Genomic DNA, 16,652 nt, shown 5'->3' on the forward strand with positions numbered 1-16,652 from the left:
CTGCTAACAGAGCCTTTTAGCAACAAGATCAAAAGACCTTGTTAGGCTTCTACAGATTTCCTGTCAAATCCTTTTTCTCCTGCTGCTGATGTGAGGTGGGCTGGTTTGTGGGTCAGGTCTGCCCTGGGGGGAAGCTGGGTGTGAGTGCTGGTGTTTGCTGAAGGAACTCCAGTGCCTCCTGCTTGGCAATTATTCACAAGTATTGCCAAAATACAGATGAAATCTGCTGGTTTGTGTGCAGGGCTTGTACAAGAATTGAGGGTTTTCCTGAAGTAATGGAGCATCTCTCATCTCCTTTCTCCGTATAAAGCCAAGACTTTTGCATCTGCAGGCACCAGTCTAAGCCTGTGGGAGTCCTGACAAACTGAACTGATGGTACCAAGCCCCTGCATTTCCAGGGAAGCCACAACTGGGAGAAAACCGCCTGACTTTGGCACTGTGAAGAGCAAATTTGAGCCTCCCTTTTCTCAGCTGTCTTCAGAGGGGAGGTAGGTGCTCCCCATTGACAACTTTCTACTGCTGCCCTGGGGCTTGGGGGTTGCTCAGCAGCAAGAAAACAAGGGTGGTTTAAGTGTGAAGAAACACAAGGTGCCCCTCCCACAGAAATGGTTTTTCTCCCTCTATCACAGTCATTGTCATACAAAGGCAAAAGCAAAGCTCCGCTGCTTCTTTCATAGGCAGCTCAAGTAACTGGAAGACAACAGTCCTCAGGACTTTAACTCATTGGTCAGACTGAGGGAGCAACTAAAAAAACCTTTGAAAATGCTGTGGATCTTGTGTCTCCCAAATGCATCCCTCTTTCTCCTGCTTCTCCCGTGCTTCCCTGCCCAGGATGGTATGTACAACATCAATGCTCTTACATTTCTTACATTTCAATCTTTTCTTTCCTTTTTTCCAACCTTTTCTAAACTATGTTTGCCATAGCCATGCAGCACTCTCTATTTAATTTTTCTTGCTTTGCTTCTGATGTAGCTTCTTTCAGGTGTTTCCCATTTGATCTCTCTATTTGTCACTATTCATTGCAGAAATACTCCCCCTTCAGTTTCTTTGGATATTGGGGTACTCCAAGGGTTTCATTCTACATTTGTATGCCTTTGTTTCTTAAATAGATTGGACTTGTACCTTCTGCAGCCCTCTTCCTGTACTGAATCTGAGAATCTGTATTATCCAGTTCCCTGCTGTTATTAAATGTTTCTATTAAAAAAAAAAAAAAAAGTGTGTTTTCTTCTATTCTCTGCCTCTTTTTCTCGCTTTTAAATTCCTGACTTATATCTGAAACCCATTATCAGGATACTCTTAGTGAAGTTTGTGTTTTGAGAACTAATAGGATTTTCCTGGGAATCTACAGAGAGAACTGCATTTTCTGTGTGAGTGACAGCAGCCACTTTTTTGCTAAGGCCTTTGAAGCTTGGGAAGGTCTGAGCTGAGCTGCTCAGGTCGCTGGGCATCAAAGACACTACAGGTGCCAGAGCAGGCAAGAAATGACATGTCCAGCATGGGGAGACTGAGGTCCATTCTTACAGAGCAGTTCTGTTGGTGGAGGAGTTGGTTTTGAAACCTTCTTTGATATGCTCACACCAAGAGGAGCTCTGATATTACAATTTCAATTGCATTTCTTATTTTTAGGTGGAGGAAATGAACAGTCCACAGATGTTATCAGTGCTTGGGAAGGAGACTCCATCAACATAATTTGCCCAGTGAATGGTTCACAATATCAAGTGGGGATGTACTTGAGAGTTATCAGACAGAATCTCGATGTGGCATATTTTCCCAAGGAGGAATCTCCATCTGTCAATCCTGCCTTTGCTAATCGTGTGGAGTCTTCAAAGGAAGGGGAGACTCTCAGGATAACCCTGCACAGGTTACAGGAATCTGATTCTGAAATCTACGTATGCTCAGAGTTTTTAAATATCAATGACAATCCCAAAGAGATATATAGGAAGACAACCATAGTAGTGGTCAAAGGTATTGCAAATCCACCTTTTATGTCATGAATTAGTAAATACAGAACTATATTTTAAATCAAAGATTGGAAGAAGGCACAATGGGAGGGTGAGTCTGACAGAATCTTTTCTGTGTCTGCTCAGGTACAGATTTGAAAGAATGTGTGGGTTTGCTCCCTGAAACAATGAAGAAAATGCATGAGGTAGTATGGTACCAAAAAAACCCCAAACCATCCTACGAGATTAATTTGTGACTCATTAATTCCAGCTACAGATTTTCACATGAGTCACAGGTTGCTGCAGCTGTTTGGAAACATTGAGGTCCCACAGCTCTTTCCAAAACGTGTCCAACCTTTAAATATCTAGCAGAGCAAAGAGGGGTTTTTTTTGGTAGCAGTTGTTTTTGCAAATCTCTTTTCGTTTTACTAATTTGTCTTAAATGACAATTTGGTAGTAATTGGGAAGCTGCTGTTAGGCAAGGTTTGCAAGTTGGGCAAGAGTGAGTAAAGGGGTTTTTCTCTTGTTAGTGAGGAGTTGCTGAATGAGCAGAAGTGCTTCTTTTGGCAGGTGTTTCTGGTTGGGGGATAATTTTTCTGTCTTTTTTTTTTTTTTTTTTTTTAATTTTCATTAGAAGAGAGTTGAGTCCACACTATTCTTTGGCAGTTTATTCCTCCATGTACTTGTCCTGCCAATGAGACCTTCTATATAGGAGTTACTTTTCCCAAAGCTTACAGGTTTTCTTCCTTTCCTGGCCCTGAGGCATGTGAAATTGAATTGATTGCTGATCAGCAATAGTCATTTATATCCATGAGGGATTATCATCTCCTCCCTTGGGCTTCTCCTTTCAAACTCTTTGCTGTGTTTTCTCAAATGCATCACATCTTGTTTATTGTGTATTATCTCTCCAAATTATTACATTAAGTTGCTTTATAGCTCTGTTTGATTTTGATCCTCTTCTCTGAAATGCTTACAACCTTCCCTTTACAAACCTGATAAATTCTGTCCTCACTGCCTTATCCACTTTAATGATAATGTTAAAAGGAACAAGTCCTGTCCTTAGAAGAACTCAGTGGAATGTCCTCCCAGCTGGCCAGTGAGTCATTAATGACCACTCCATTCTCACAGACCATTTGAACATTGATGGGACACACACTGTGTGATTTGATCCAGATCTCTCTATGGCTTCATCTCACTTGAGAAAGCAGGCAATGATGCATGGCTCCAGACATGCTGATCAGGCTGTATTCCCTTAGAGGAGGTCAGTATTTGTAATTTTTTAGGTAGATGCAGACCCTTTGCAAACAGCTAAACCTGTTGCTCAGTCCTACTTTCAGATCCTGAGGCAGGAAGATATGCCAGGGTGTACTAAAATATATCCTTCTTCTCAAAGCCTGTGTAAATCATGTTTAAAAATTAATTTTATCAGCATTTCTATGGTCTGTTCTTTCTGCCTGCTCTGTTCCCTTGCTCCCCAGTTAAAATGCACTTTGTTAAGCATGTGATAACCACTAATCTCTCTGTTTTCAGCTAAATCCAGAAGGGCTCTGGAGCAATCACCACTCCATGCCAACCCTGAGCAAGGCCAGTCTGTCAGCATCACCTGTGTGATGAAAAGCTCACCTGAAGACGCGAAGTTCTACTTGCTCAGGACTCACGTGCAGCCTGGCACAGTTCTGTCTGTGTCACATCTCAACCTGTCAGAGGTCTCTCCTGCCTTTGGGAAGCGCTTGGGGTATTCAAGGGAAGGAAACAGAGCTGTGGTAACTCTACACAAGCTACAGGAACAGGACAGTGATATCTACATCTGTGCCCAGGATGTGGAGGGTTCCCCTCTGCTCTCTGCCAGTGGCACCATGCTGCTGGTTAAAGGTACCCCCCTTTTGCTTGTTTAATCATAAATATCTATTGTGTTGTGGACAGAAGGCTTTAGGAACTTTAATCAGGATGTTAGCATTCAGGAACACACATAATCACAGAATATGATTATATGCAGGTGCTCTTATTGTAGAGCTCTGGGAATCAGGGGTACAGACCCAAATCTGACTCCCACATGGCTTTCGAGCTGAACGTATTTTATATTCTATCATTATATAACTTACATATTATTAAACTTATATTGTTCTATTGTATACATTGACTTGATTCAAGCATGAGTTTCTTGTGATCTTTCTCAAGCCCCTGACCACAGTTTCTCATGATTATTCTTATGATTAAACAGTAATGCTATCTAATTACTAAACAATCATCACATCTAACAATTATACCATTTATCATATACTAGCTGCACAGGTGCATTTCTAGCAAGTACAAGGCCTATACTTTCCCAGGGTATTTTCCCAGGGCCTACTAAGCTTAATTTTCCTTCTAACTCCCCAGATCCCCATGATTTTAAAACACTTTTACTATCAAGGACAGGCAAACCTCAGAAAGTTTGGAGAGTGAGCTCAGGCTCCTTTGTGCCCTGCCACAGAAGCCGACTCTGTGTTTCCACCTGCCTTGTACAACCAGAGGGGAATTCAGACCTTGCCATGATCCTGCAGTTTAGAAAAAGAAAAAAAAGTCAAAACAGGGTAACAAACACTTCACTGTGTGCAATCTGTCACTTTTAGGATATGGATAAATATTTTCAGCACCAATTCTTTGACCTTAGCGTGACTTAAATGGCTTTTAGAAACCATTCTCTCTGGCAAGTCTTGTGTTTAGAAATAGATCACACTGGGGAGCACAAAAATCCTCAGGCATTTGCTTCAAGCACCACAGACCACAGCAGAGATGTTCTCACATACCCTTGTTACACACTGAGCACTTTGTGAGCGTGTGCTGCAGAGAGGGGGTTTCATTTTCCTGTGTTCCAAAGAGGGGGGTTGATTTTTCTGTGTTCCAAAGAGGAGGTTTCATTTTTCTGTCCTCCAAAGATGAGGTTTTGCTTTTCTGTGCTCCACAGATGAGTTTTTTATTTTCCTACAGGATGGTGCTGTACCCATTTGCTAAGCTGAAGTCAGAGCCAGCAAGAGAGTGCTTGATTTTGGTCTTACTGGTGAAATTTAACTCTGTGCATTGGGCTTTGTAAAATAAGGTTTACAAAGGCCCTGGGAGTTGCAAAGGATTTTCCTGCAGTCTGAAAAAAGCACCTGTGGTCCTGTTCTGTGCCACCACCCACAGCTGGGGCAACAACTCAGTAAAGTGAGGTGGGGGAAATGGCAGTAGCCCAACAGAGCAGGGGTGTGATTATTAATTAGTGTATTATTAATATATGGATTAACTTAGGTTTCAGAGAGTTGAAACCCTTTCCACCAGCATTATTCTGCTCAGTGCCTTTCATACCACAGCATCCTCCTGCCTCTGTCTGCACCTCTCACCAGCCTGGCTCTTGGATAATTCAGAGCCCTCAGGGTTGCAGCAACACTGCAGGAAATAATTTTCTGCTCCCATTAGGAGAGGGTGGAAGTGGTGTGGAACCTGCCCTTGTGCAGTGCTCCTTGCTGAGCTGCCTGCAGCCACCCCCAGCCTCTGGAAGAGCACAGGGAATGCCAATGAGAATACTAATGGAATGACAAATGTGGCTCTGTAGCTGTCCATATGCAAATTTTTGGTTAAACTGTGAAATTATTTTTTTCAGAACAAAAATAAAATTCTGTGGGAAATAGGTCTGTAGAAAATTCTCAAAACCTGACAGAAAACTCACATAGTCTGCATCTGTGTGCAAACCTGATAAGAAAGACAAGAGATAAAAAATGCTGAACTTAGAAATGCCATGGAATAGGACAGACATTGTTGAGAGAGAAATGGAGCTAGAAACAAGTTTCAAAGGATGGCCTTGCAAATAAGACTAGATACTTTGGAGAAATAGAACTATGAAAGATGCATTGTAGTGAGACCCTTGAGGGGTTATTTTAGATGATTGGCTTTAAGGCATTTACAGCATGGTGTGGCAAAAGCTGATAGGCCAAGAAACACTTATAGTGTATTGTAATTAGGAAATTGTAATTAGGAAATAGTTGGCTTCTGATTGTGACGGCGTGAATTTTAACACCTGCATTGTCTCACCCTTCAAATGAGACTGAAAATAGAATAAAAGTTTTTTAAACACCTCTCAGTTACCCCATCTCTGGGTCAGAAAAAGGCTTAATGCAACAAAATTCTGCCTCTTTGTATTTATAATAATGCTGCTGTAATTTTAAATGCAGAAGTGGAGCAGGCATGTGAGAAGAGCTCCTGGGATTTCTATGCCCTTGTCACGGTGATGGCTCTGCTGTTCTTTGCCCTGGTGTGCTGCATCTTGTACCGTGTGGATGTAAGTACAGTCACCGCAGCAAAACTGGGGCAAACTGATATTATTTTTAAACAGTGCCTGAGTCAAGCAAACATCTGATAAGCCTAAGGAATTGTGGCTTCCTGTTGCTCTCCTATTTGCCCTTGTTTAATGTCTTCCAGCTGTAAACTCTTGCCAGCTAACACAGTGTCTTATACTTCTGCAACCCTTTGTAAATGAGATATTTATTGTGTTTTGATAACAAACCTCGAGTGAGCTGTGTGGTTGACACAGCCATGTGAACAAAGCCCCTCACTGTTCTGCTTTGCTTGCTTTTTTAAAATTTTTTTTGTGAATTGGGACTGGAGCTGTACATAGCAAACTTGTAAGAGATGTAACTTGGAGGGGGGAAATAAGGGCAAGAAAAACTCATAAAATAGCCTGATGTCTGAAAGTAGTGCTGGGAGAAAAAAATTGGCCTCTTTCCAGAAAAAAAAAAAAAAAATTTTTTTCCTTCACTGGCATTATTTCTATACTGCAGAAAGTGCACAGAAATTGTCTCTGATAGATCCTACTGCTGCATAAATATTACTGAAAATTAAGTGTATGATTCACAGGCTCCTGTCTTGTCCCTCCAAATGTGGATCCAGCACTGCTAAAAACCAGTAGTGTAACATCATTCTGTCAAAGCCCAGTGAGGCCTCATGTCCTGTGTTACCAGTAACAGTCTAAGAATGAGAATGAGCCTTATTTATTTTTATTGTCATTTATTATTGATGTCAAAGCTTCAGTTACATCCAACTCTTGAAGGAACTTTTCGTGAAATTGCATCAGACTCATAAAGAAAGTTAAATAAATAAGCTGATAATTTCCACTTGGTCCTCTAAGACATCACTGCATCATGAGAGGAATTTTAAAAGTATGTTTCCTCTTCCAACAGATGATGTAGATGGACTCCTAAGATGGAGAATTACTTCTTGGTTGGGGTCTTTCCAGGCTCTGGTTTGAACGGCTGTTTTCTGTGTTTGGCAGGTGAAGAAATATTTCCAGAAGAAAAAGCCCAATGAGGTATACGAAGACATGTCCTACAACTCCAGGCGGAGCACACTGGTCAGAAACAACACCTATTCCAGAGGTGAATAAACTTCTGCCAGCTGGGACCATTCCCTCACAGGCAGCTCTGAGAGCTGCTTTAACCCCCTGAACTGAAATTGCTATCACCTACCTTCTTCAGTGGAAAGAAAAGCCTCATTTCCAAGGCTGTTTGTACCTTTTTTAACGTTTTTTTTTTTTTTTTTTTTTTTTTTTTTTTTTTTTTTTTTTTTTTTTTTAAATGTACAGAAAATGTTGCAAAATGCAGGTACCCTGGACACATGTATGCAGTTCAGTGTGAAAAAGCAGCATTTGGGGGCTAAATGCAACATATGGGCTTGTTTCTTTGCTAAATAACCCTTTCTGGGATGGAGAGGTCTGGTTCTGAGCATTGCTGTATCTCAGGAAGACCACACGGGTCTGATCAATAATTTGCCATGGATCCACAAAGGTATGGATTCCAGTTCTCTCGTGGACCCTTGCCCAAGAGCTCAGGCAGCTAAAACTACTCAAGAGTTACAGCAGGGAAATCTGTTCTGCAGAAACTTCAGAAATGTGGCAGGGTGAAATGCTGGATCCATGTGGGGTCACCTGCTCCAAGGCCATGATGGTCCCACAAAAACAAAATCAAGTCTAGATTTTAGTTCACTGCCTCTGTCAGAGCTACTCACATGACTGATGGGGGTCTTGATGTGGTTGACGAGAAAAGTGACTAAACTTAGGCCCTGGTGGCTTCCTGGGTGTCTTGGTTTGAACAGACAGGTCTCTGCTAAGGAGGGCAGGAGCCTCCCCTGAAATGGAAAATGTAAACCCCCTCCCTCTGAATTATTGTAATTTTGAAATTAAGGGGGTCTCAGGCAAAGATATGGGAGTAGGAATAACAGTTCTTTACTAGGAAAATTGAAAATGCAAATGTTATAGTACAGACAAAAAAAAAAAAAAAAAAAAACCAAAAAAACCACACTGCCAGAATCAGAACATGCCCTGACCCCCTGGTGGCAGCAGTGCCATTCCATGGGGGCTCAGCCCTCCTGCAGTGCCAGCTGTGCTTCTGCTGGAGCAGGATCCTGGACAAGGCTGGAGTTTTCCTCTGAAGCTCCAGGGCTGCTGGAGATGGGCCTGGGCTTCCTCTGGGAATGCAGTGGGGCAGAAAGCTGCTCCTCTGGGAATGCAGTGGGCAAAGGCTGCTGTGCTGTTCCAAAGCCAGATTGTATCCAGGTAGGAATGCTTGGCTCCTCCCCTGGGTGCAGCATCTCCCCATGGGATGATGGAATTTTCTCAGCCATGCAGGGACACTCAGTGGCCATGAACAGAAGAGATCTCCTGGAGGGAGGGTTGGGTGTGGGAGAGATAAAGCAAACTGCCCCATGAACAGCAGAGAACTGCCCCACCTCTGACAGATGGCACTAGAATACCCCTATTTCCAACCTAAGACTCAGGGACAGCAGAAATATTTGTGATGTTCTGGATGAGTTTCTCCAATCCAGTGACTCCACACTGTACAACACATGGTGAAATAATCCAGGGTGAAGTAAAGCCAATGCCTGCATTCCAACCTGGACATGATCCAAAACCCCTTCTTATCAAAGGGGTTTATCAAAACTCACCTCAGGCAAGAAGAGGCTAAATTTGGTTTGGTAACAGTTTCTAGAACAGGTGGCTGTGGGGATCTGGGCCGAGGAAGGGCTTGGCCTCCTCCAGGATGTTTTGGTTCTGCAGGGTTGGGGCCACTGTGGAAAGTCAACAAACAGAGGAATGTGGAATTGCCTTGGTACAGGGCAGGGCTGAGGGGGGTGGGCTCTGGCTGCTGAGTACAGGGTGAGACTGGAGTTTCTATCAATGCAATTGTTTATTTTTTTTAAGGGATTAGGGTCAGTTTGTCTTTGATGAGTGCATAGCTGGAGCAGAGCCAGGCACAAAGGATAATTCCTCTCCAGAGATGAGCTCTGACAAGATCCCAGCTTGCCAACTCAATCCTGCCCCTCAGGAGAGCCCATTTCCCTCCAGATATTGCTCATGAAATGCTGTGCACCAGAGCTGAGGGAGAAATCCCCTCACTGTGAGGGGTGGATGGTGCAGGTTCACCTTGTGAGCAAATAGGTGTTGTCTTCACATGGCCAGACCTGGATCAATTGTGTCTGCGTTGGGGTTTTGTACAGTTCCTCGATATTTTCATACATATATTAAAACCTGTTTCATATATCTTGCAAATAAATGAGTGTTTCTTTTAGTGGTTTGTTGTGTTTTGTTGGTTTTGGTTTTTTTTTAATAGTGATTCAAGGCTTTTTGAAAATTCTGTATAAACTGCCACTAACAGCATCCCACTAGACAGCATAATAACAGTTTTCCACTTTAATCACAAAATCTGCAAGTGAGGTTATTCTTTTTAAAACCAATCACTGAAGAAAACAGAAAAGAACCCTTCAGACCCTGTGTATTCCATGTCTCATTGCCCAAACTTTTCTTAAATTCTGCTAGACTTGATGCTGGGACCAATTCTGGCTTTGTCCCTGGAAAGGCCCAGCTCAGCGGTGGGTGAAGAGCTGAGGAAGAACCAACAAATCAGGTACCAATCTCAGAACTGAGGTGTTCACAGTCAACCATCTTTCATCACATTTTCAGTTTTGGAACAAGGTGCAGGTTTAGTCAAAAATGAGTAAAAGCTCTGAGAGCCAGCACAGGGAGGTTCACAATGAACAAAGTGACATTTGAGATCAGCTTTCTGTAGAAACACTGCTGTGCAAACGTGACCACGGTGGTGAAGAAAAAGAAAAAAGCTGTGAAAGGGAGCAATAGTAGAGGTGGGTTTTTTTGGTGGTTTGGTATAAACAAATTAAAAAAAAAAAATAAGTAACACCTTTCTGAGGAAAATGACACACACTGAGCCATTTCATGGGCACCACGATTAACCCAAGCAGTGGTGAATGAACTGCTGGGGAATTTAGCTCCAGAGTGTCAGGGAATAATTGGGGATTTAATAAAAATAAATTTTATTTTAAAGAAAGAGGGCTGGAGCATTCTGAAGATGCAGAGTTGTCTCAGATCTTCCCTTGAAAGCAGAAAAAACCTGAATTTTTCACCCCCAGTGCTGCAGACAGAATTGCTCTGGGCTAATTCTGTTGCTCTTGCTTCTTTTTCTGTCTTGTCTCAGCCTCTGGAGAGGGAGATGGTTTTCAAGGAGAGGTGGGAAGTGCAGTTCTGAGGCTGGGATGGGACCTGCAGCAGTGAGAGCAGAATCAGGGTATTGGTGATGCCCCAGCCCCATCCATGGGATAAAAGACAGGAATGGCAGCTGGGAGCAAAGCGGGCTCAGGTGGGAAGCAGGGCTGCAGCTCCAGTGTCAGAGGAACAGGGATGGGGCAAGCCAAAGCAAGCTGAGCAAGGACAGCAGGTCAGAAGCAGAAATCCCAGGAGGCAAGGTACAAAGAGTGTCTGAAATGACTCAGGGGTCTGCAGGGAGTGGCCTGGGCTGAGTGCCTGGGAAGGGGAAGGCTCATCAAGAATACTTCTGGTTATTTGCAGAACTGAAGAAATCAGCCAGCACATGTGGATTAGTGCTGATGGAGCCTGTGGACTCAGGGAAATCTAGGTGGGAAAAGCATTTTAACCCCTTGACTCAGGTGTGTGTGACAAGGACGTGCCTGAACTCAGGTGCCAGGGAGGCTGATAAGCCACGTTGACCCACAAAATGTTTTGCAGGAGGGCAGGAGACAGGAGAGAAGCAGGTTCTGCTCTTGTGGCTTGTGACATTGCAGGACGCTGGGATGTCTCCAGTGACTCCTGCAATCCAGTGTTTCTGTGCTCCTAGCAGCTGTGAGTGCTGCATGATCCATGTCTGAATCCCACGCTGGGTTTGTGGTCTGGAGCCAGTTTCTCCCACCTGTCTCTTGCTGGTGACTCCTTTTCCATCCAATAACTCATGCAGGAGGCATCCTCTTATGGAATTCAGGGGATCTGACCAAAATATGTCCAGCACTGCTGGCTCTGCTGAGGACAAGCTACTGGCTGCTGATTTCTCAAAGTCCCTGTGTTAGTAAAAAACCTATTTACACTCATGGTATGCCAGGTTTTGTAAGCACTTGTTTTCCAAAGCATTTACTTTCTTTTTGAATGCTGTGTAACTCTCAACTTGCATTATATTAGCAGTCAGCTTACAGTCAATTTGAAAACACGCAGGGTTTTTTTTTTTTTTTCTGGTTCATAGATTTGGTTTTCTCGCAGCTTTGAGGTGAATGCTTCATGGGTGCTATTTCTTTAATCTGACATATTTGGTTAATTTTCTCCTGCACTAGTTAATGTGTTCTTTTACTGCTTGTTGTATAAATTTAACAGTATTTATGTTGTTTTGCATAGTTTTTAACACTATTTCAATTCCTTCAGGAATGACTGGTTCCTGGTATTGTGCAACATGCAAGAAACCTTTCCAATTTCATTTGGAGTCTCAACAGGTTTTAACTTATTTTTTAGAAAATCAACACATTACTCATCATACATTACTCTCTCAGATAGCCAGAGCACTCTGCCTTGTCTACAAGAATCTCACATTATTTTTTCATTTAAGACATGGAAATAAAGCAACCAACCTAAATACTGACTAAAGGGAATAAACCATTTTGTCCTAACACTAAAATTTTTCAGTGTTGTCACAATCTGTGTGGTACAAGTAGATTACCTGTCCAAATGTGGATGGGAGGTGACTCCACTCAGTATAATTAACTCTCTGGATGGTGCTAATTCCTTGCTTCACAAGAACCATTATTTTGCTCTTGGCTGGTATTTGACTGCACCAACTGACTGCCATGTGTCTGACACTCTTCCTGGAGAACAAGTTCATGGCCCCAGAGATTTCCAGCTGAGATTTTAGAAATGCTCTGCTACACTCATGTGCTTTCTGTCTGTAATGGGAATAATGTCTGAACACTGCACATGCCAAGTGGAAGACAATCTCTCATTCCTTCTTACTGAATTAGTACCAGTAATTAGTAATTAATAACTCTCTAGGAAAGCATTTAAGTTCATCCCTCTCTGCACCTGACACCCTGAGACATTTGGTCCATCTGCTCTTAGCAGAATCACACAAGTTGTAAAAGTTTATTCTGGGGGTTGTTGTACAAGTGATGCTTTACCAATGGTAGTAATCATTTCATCCTCAGATGGTGGAATTTATCACTCTGCTCTTGTAGGACAGAAAAAAAAAAAAGAGACATTTGGTTTGTGGGGTCTCTCTCCCCACACGTTATTGCCTTACAGCTCGGGGCAAGACTTCTAAGAAGTCACTAAGGCCACTTTTCTGCTGGTGGTTTCCACTTGTGTTGTATTCTCTCCGCTCAGAGAAATTGGCTACAAGCTTGTGGGTGAGTGACATTTAAAGGCCCAATGCAGAGAGGACATTTTGCACAAATGCTCCTGATTTCTGAGAATTAAGGTTATTGAAGGAGCTCTGTAACATCGTTGTGGATTTCTCTGTTACTCTCTCTCTCATACTTTCTAATGCTCACTCTGGAAGCTTCTCTAGGAAGTCTCCTCACAGTAATGGCAGCTGGTGCCTAAACTCTAACAGCTTTTGGACTCAAAACTCTTTATTTAATTAAAACAAAAAAAACCAAAAAAACAAAAAACAAAAACCAAAACAATGCTGAACAGTTCTAGATTTCAAAAAAGAAATCAAGCATGTGTGTGTGCACACTGCAGGTAAAGAAATCACAGTTCCTAATGACTTTCAAGGCTAAAATTAAAAACAGTCCTTTCACACAGAGCACACACAGAAAGCCATGTGGTCCTTCTTGCAAGGGTGTTTTGGAAAAAAAGTTGTAGCATGGATAAATAGCTCATTATATTTCTGTCCTAGCCAAAAGAGGAAATAGAGGAGAATTCCTAGCAGGTTTAGAACTCACAGAAAAACTCAAATGAACAGGCCAAACTGAGGCTTTGCAACTTTTAGACTTGTCCAGGATTAGGTGAACCAGGAGGGATCCATCACTGAAAGGATGGCTGTTGTCCTCCTGATGCTTTTGTGAGTAAATCTCACCGTGGTGGTCATCAGCTTGCAAATTGTCTGAGTGGGCTTGGCTGGAGGCAGAGAAGGGCACTTCTTCCAGTGCCTCTTATTCCTAATGCTCAGACCTGGGGGCACCACTTGGGTGGAACAAAAGAGAGGCAGAAATACACATAATAAAAAGAATTACAATCCTCAATAACCTGTTTTGTGCAGCTGGGCTGCTCTCATCATATCTCATGGTTTTGCGGTGGAGACAGTGAAGCCTGCCTGCTGCAGAGGTGCCTGGGGTGTTATTTATGTTCAGAAGTGCTAAGGGGGGGCTGCTCTGTGGTCTGGCCTGTCCCCAGGGTGAGACAGGGACCTGTGAGCAGGTTCTGGCAGGAGCCTGTGGTTGCTGTGTTCTCAGCAGGGCTGGGGCAGCGCTTCTGCAGAGCATCACCCCCGAAAGCAGCCTGGCTGTCCTCTGAGCTGCCACCTGCCAGTGCCCAGGGTCCCTCGCTGTCACTGCCACTGCCACTGTCACTGTCACACCATGCTCTGTGTTACAGCTGTGACCCCTGGGTTCCCTCACTGTCACTGTCACTGTCACTGTCACTGTCACTGTCACTGTCACACCGTGCTCTGTGTTACAGCTGTGGCCCCTCAGTTCCCTCCCTGTCACTGTCACACCGTGCTCTGTGTTACAGCTGTGGCCCCTTGGTTCCCTCCCTGTCACTGTCACTGCCACTGTCACACCATGCTCTGTGTTACAGCTGTGGCCCCTTGGTTCCCTCACTGTCACTGTCACTGCCACTGTCACACCGTGCTCTGTGTTACAGCTGTGGCCCCTGGGTTCCCTCACTGTCACTGCCACTGTCACTGTCACACCATGCTCTGTGTTACAGCTGTGGCCCCTCAGTTCCCTCACTGTCACACCATGCTCTGTATTACAGCTGTGGCCCCTTGGTTCCCTGTCACTGTCACACCATGCTCTGTGTTACAGCTGTGGCCCCTCAGTTCCCTCACTGCCACTGTCACTGTCACTGTCACACCGTGCTCTGTGTTACAGCTGTGGCCCCTTGGTTCCCTCACTGTCACTGTCACTGTCACTGTCACTGTCACTGTCACACCGTGCTCTGTGTTACAGCTGTGGCCCCTCAGTGCCCTCACTGTCACTGTCACTGTCACACCATGCTCTGTATTACAGCTGTGGCCCCTTGGTTCCCTGTCACTGTCACACCATGCTCTGTGTTACAGCTGTGACCCCTCAGTGCCCTCACTGCCACTGTCACTGTCACACCGTGCTCTGTGTTACTGATGCCTTTTCCAGGCTTACCTAGAAACAGAGGCTGGACAAGGTTAAGAAATAAAAGCAGATATATTTACTGAGGTACATTGAGGGCAGGCCTCAAGCCTCCCCAAGGGCTACACCCAAGATGGGCAATGGTCACCAGTTTTTCAGACAGATATAAGTTTGGTTATTGACATATCAGGGGTTAATCCTCCAATTACAGCTTCAGGTAATGAAGTCATATTCTCCCAGTTTGCTTCTCCCCAATTCACTTTTGTTTGTACTTTTTGGGGCCTGAGGCTGTAGGGTGTCCTTGAGTTTCAGGCCCAGAGGAATTGTTTTGTCTGACCAAAATGTGAAGACAATAGCTGACACTTCATGCGGAGTTTAGAATTATGCACCAATGCCGTGCAAGATCTGAAAAACATAAAAGCTAAAATCTTAATGCATCGTTACAGCTGCCTGTGGGTTCCCTCACTGTCACACCACGCTCTGTGCTGCAGCTGCCTGTGGCCACTCTGTCACTCAGTGCAGACAGGTCCCTGCTGTCCCCAGGGCAGCTGGCCTTGGCTGAGGGGTTGTTAGCAGGTAGAAGTCAGGCCCCGTGGTCAGACACAATAAGGGATTGCATGGACACATGGGTGTCACCACTGAGTCAGGAACAGATAATAAATGACACAGACTCTAGGCCTTGGAACCCCTTCTTTTATACCCTGCTCTGATCGAGGTGGACCTTGATTGGTCATTCAATCAACACCCCTTGCATAATTGGCTAATTAAGAACAACACCCTTTGGTAAACACCTTCTGGGAAAAACAACTTGTTCAAAACACCACCTGCAGATTATTTACCATTTTTTCTCTCTGCCTCCCTAAAACTTCCCAGACCAATTAATGGGAAAGCTTATCTGGCTCTCTTTCTCTGACCAGACTGTCGTATCCACACATGGATGTGTCTCCAGGCTTTCCACAGCCACACTCAGCCCCCGGGGCTCCTGCCGCCAGGGCAGAGCTGCAGTCCTGCTGGCCATGGCCAGTGTGTGAGCAGGGTTTGATCTGCTCCAAGCAGAATTCACTGATTAACTCCATCTTCTGCTTTTCCCAGCTTAAAGAAGAGAAGCTGAGGCACTGGGTAGCTGAAAGCAGTTTTCATTCAATCCCACCAACATAAACACATCCCTCATATTCCTATTCTGCTGTTGCATGGAGAGAGGTAGAAGAGGATAAAGTGAAATCAAACCTGTTCAGTGAGGAGCTGGCACCACTATCATTATTTCACATTTTAAAACTTTGATTTTTTTTTATGAGCAAACCTCATCTACTTCCTAGCACAAAGACATAAGAGAAAGTGCTTCCTGATTTTGCTTGTTTTTTTCCAGCAGGAGGTTTGGCATGTGCCAAACATCTGTAACATCTCTGTCACCACAAAATATGATCAGTGACCTTGCTCTGACAGTCACAGATGATGCTATCTGAGATTTTATCTTCTGATGTGGTTTATTTATTTCAAATCGGATTGATAGTAAAAGGGTTTTAAAATCATGGGGATCTGGGGAGCTTAGTAGGCCCTGGGAAAGTAGAGGCCTGGTACTTGCTAAGAACTGCACCTGTGTAGCTATATATATGATATATATATGATATATATGATAAATGGTATAATTGTTAGATGTGATGATTATTTAGTAATTAGATATAATTACTGTTTAATTGTAAGAATAATCATGAGAAACTCTGGTCAGGGGCTTGAGAAAGATCATGAGAAACTCATGCTTGAATAAGGTCAATGTATACAATAAAACAATATAGGTTTAATAATTAATATGTAAGTTATATAACGATAGAATATAAAATACGTTCAGCTCGAAAGCCATGTGGGAGTCAGATTTGGGTCTGTACCCTGATTCCCAGAGCTCTACAATAAAAGCACCTGCATATAATCATATTCTGTGATTATGTGTGTTCCTGAATGATAACAGGGTCTCTGACATTACAGTTGTGAAAAACACCAATCACTTGTTTTTTAAAATCGTTAATTAGTAATAAAATAGTTATAAAAAATAGTAATAAAATTAGAGTAATAAAAATTTGGACAGTGAGG

The 16,652-nt window shown here is 43.5% G+C and overlaps 1 protein-coding gene across 1 annotated transcript; it reads left to right on the forward strand.

The window, feature by feature from the left end:
- Positions 1 to 701: 701 nt before the first annotated feature.
- LOC128816651 (uncharacterized) lies at positions 702 to 7,491 on the forward strand. The gene is made up of 4 exons (XM_053994440.1): positions 702 to 835; positions 3,471 to 3,812; positions 6,131 to 6,237; positions 7,228 to 7,491. The coding sequence occupies exons 1-4, from the start codon at positions 763 to 765 to the stop codon at positions 7,336 to 7,338; spliced, it is 633 nt and encodes a 210-aa protein (XP_053850415.1). The 5' UTR covers positions 702 to 762; the 3' UTR covers positions 7,339 to 7,491.
- The last annotated feature ends 9,161 nt before the right edge of the window (positions 7,492 to 16,652 follow it).

The sequence above is a fragment of the Vidua macroura genome, chromosome 19, assembly GCF_024509145.1.
Source record: "Vidua macroura isolate BioBank_ID:100142 chromosome 19, ASM2450914v1, whole genome shotgun sequence".
Taxonomy (NCBI): Eukaryota; Metazoa; Chordata; class Aves; order Passeriformes; family Viduidae; genus Vidua; species Vidua macroura.